The sequence below is a fragment of the Ailuropoda melanoleuca genome, unplaced genomic scaffold, assembly GCF_002007445.2.
Source record: "Ailuropoda melanoleuca isolate Jingjing unplaced genomic scaffold, ASM200744v2 unplaced-scaffold72523, whole genome shotgun sequence".
In the NCBI taxonomy this organism is placed as follows: domain Eukaryota; kingdom Metazoa; phylum Chordata; class Mammalia; order Carnivora; family Ursidae; genus Ailuropoda; species Ailuropoda melanoleuca.
This window is the reverse complement of record NW_023247752.1, coordinates 1,029-2,910: the sequence shown is the minus strand read 5'-3', so window position 1 is coordinate 2,910 and position 1,882 is coordinate 1,029. Positions and strand designations below refer to the sequence as shown.

General features: G+C 34.6%; 1 protein-coding gene across 1 annotated transcript; it reads right to left on the bottom strand.

Moving 5' to 3' along the window:
* Nucleotides 1–629: 629 nt before the first annotated feature.
* Nucleotides 630–1,667, bottom strand: LOC117800564 (RNA-binding protein 44-like; the record flags this gene model as incomplete). Its single annotated transcript, XM_034653113.1, has 2 exons — nucleotides 1,482–1,667; nucleotides 630–758 (listed from the first exon to the last, which is right to left on the bottom strand). Coding segments are annotated over exons 1-2 (244 nt in total), but the record flags the coding sequence as incomplete, so codon positions are not given.
* Between the last annotated feature and the right edge of the window lie 215 nt (nucleotides 1,668–1,882).

Genomic DNA, 1,882 nt, shown 5'->3' with positions numbered 1-1,882 from the left:
GCCAAAGGCAGACGCTTCACCGACTGAGCCACCCAGGCGCCCCTGTTTAAAAATCTTGGTAAGCATTATTTATACAAGCAAAAAAGCCCAATAAAACCACTGCTACTATATAAAATAAAAATCCATGGAAGCATACAGAAATAAAATAAAAGGTAGCATATATTTAGAAATTATAGAAGAGCAATGATCCTAGATACTAGAGGAAATTCCAACTACTATAAGCAATTAAAGACTATCAAAAGATGAAGCTGATCTATTTCAGGGAAGTAAGGGAAAGCCGACAGTTTCAATCCCTCATGCCAATCTGACAAAATCTGCTGAGGGTTCGGAGGAGGAGAGTGCCCGGGAGGAGCACCGGTGTTGGCCCGGAGTGGCAGGAAGGACTTGGACCTCTACTAACGAAATCTGGGATTTAAGCTTTAAGCGGTTTTCTGAAAGAAATGAACATTTTAAACTGATTTACTCTCTAGAAAAACTGACCTCAAAATGTCCAATTTCTCATTTTTTGTAATTATAAAGGAAAGCCACAAACAATAAAATATTGAAACAGTTTAGTTCCCAGAATAACACAGAAGATGGTTACAAAATGAGCTACAGTAGGATTTCTTAGTAAATTGTTAAGAACCAACCTTGTGGAAACTTTGGATCCCCTTTGTCTTTTTCTATTTGATTTTCTTGTATTACTGACAAGTCAACTCCTGTCAGGTTTTCTTTAGCATCAAACCAGTCTTCACTTACTTCTTGATAATTTTTGCAGTCTGACAAATTTAACAGAAGTAGATATGAGTTATGTATAATATTAAACTCTGAGAAATTATCTAAAAATCTTCTCAGAATGAATCAGCATGAGGACAATTACTAGTTTTATGTAAAAATAAATATCAGCAAAGTATAAACCAAGCATAAAGATTCTTTGAGAAGGTTTTTTTGCTAGTCTCTGAATAAAAAATACTATCTGAGTGATCTGCTTTCCAGTTTTCTTTTAATGAACACTGATTCCTAGCTTATTAAAAGCCTTATTTTTCTGATTTTTAAATTATCCTTTACTGATGAAGACACATTTTTATACACAGAATAGTAAACATCTTTAAAAAGGGATTAATCAGTACTGCACCTCTATTTCATTAAAAATTGAATAAATGATCTTTCTGGAATGATTATAATCTCTTCTCATAGAGGACAAAAGTAAAAACAAAGTACAATTTACATAGATACAAACTGGACAGAAGAAAGAATTTTCAGATTGGCAAGTATGAACCAGAAGAATAAATTTATATTATTACTTGACATTATCAAATATATTAAGTAACCTGACAGATGTTAAGTAGATGTAATAACAACTTACTCATTGTTCATAATCAGAATGATGCCATTGAGTCAATTAAAAATGTTTATTTTGATTTAATGAATGGGCACTAGGAATATTTTAAATTTTGCTATTTGTTTTTGGGCAATGACACAGGACTACATTTTACACTGACCTTTGTCATCGAGTTTCAGCTGACTAAAGTCTACATCTATGTCACCATTTTTTACACCATCTTCCTTGGGTAGTGCATCCTGTTTAGGATGACTATTGTCACACAGTGAGGACATCTGAGGATTAAAACAATAAAAACAACAATAAGCACAGCCCAAGAGTTACTGCACTGTTATTATGGGGCAGGCACTCCTCACTAGCATTGTTCAGTCCCCACGACAATGAAGGCAGTGAGAGCAAAGTCATTTTCTACAGGTGAGCAAACTGAAAGTAAGCAACTTGCTGCTTTATGTTGGTCATTGGTCACACTTACCAAGAACAAGGCTTTGAACTCAGCCTGGGTATAGTGACTGCCAACACTACCATTATTTAGCAAAGTGTGGCACGCACACAAAAAGTATG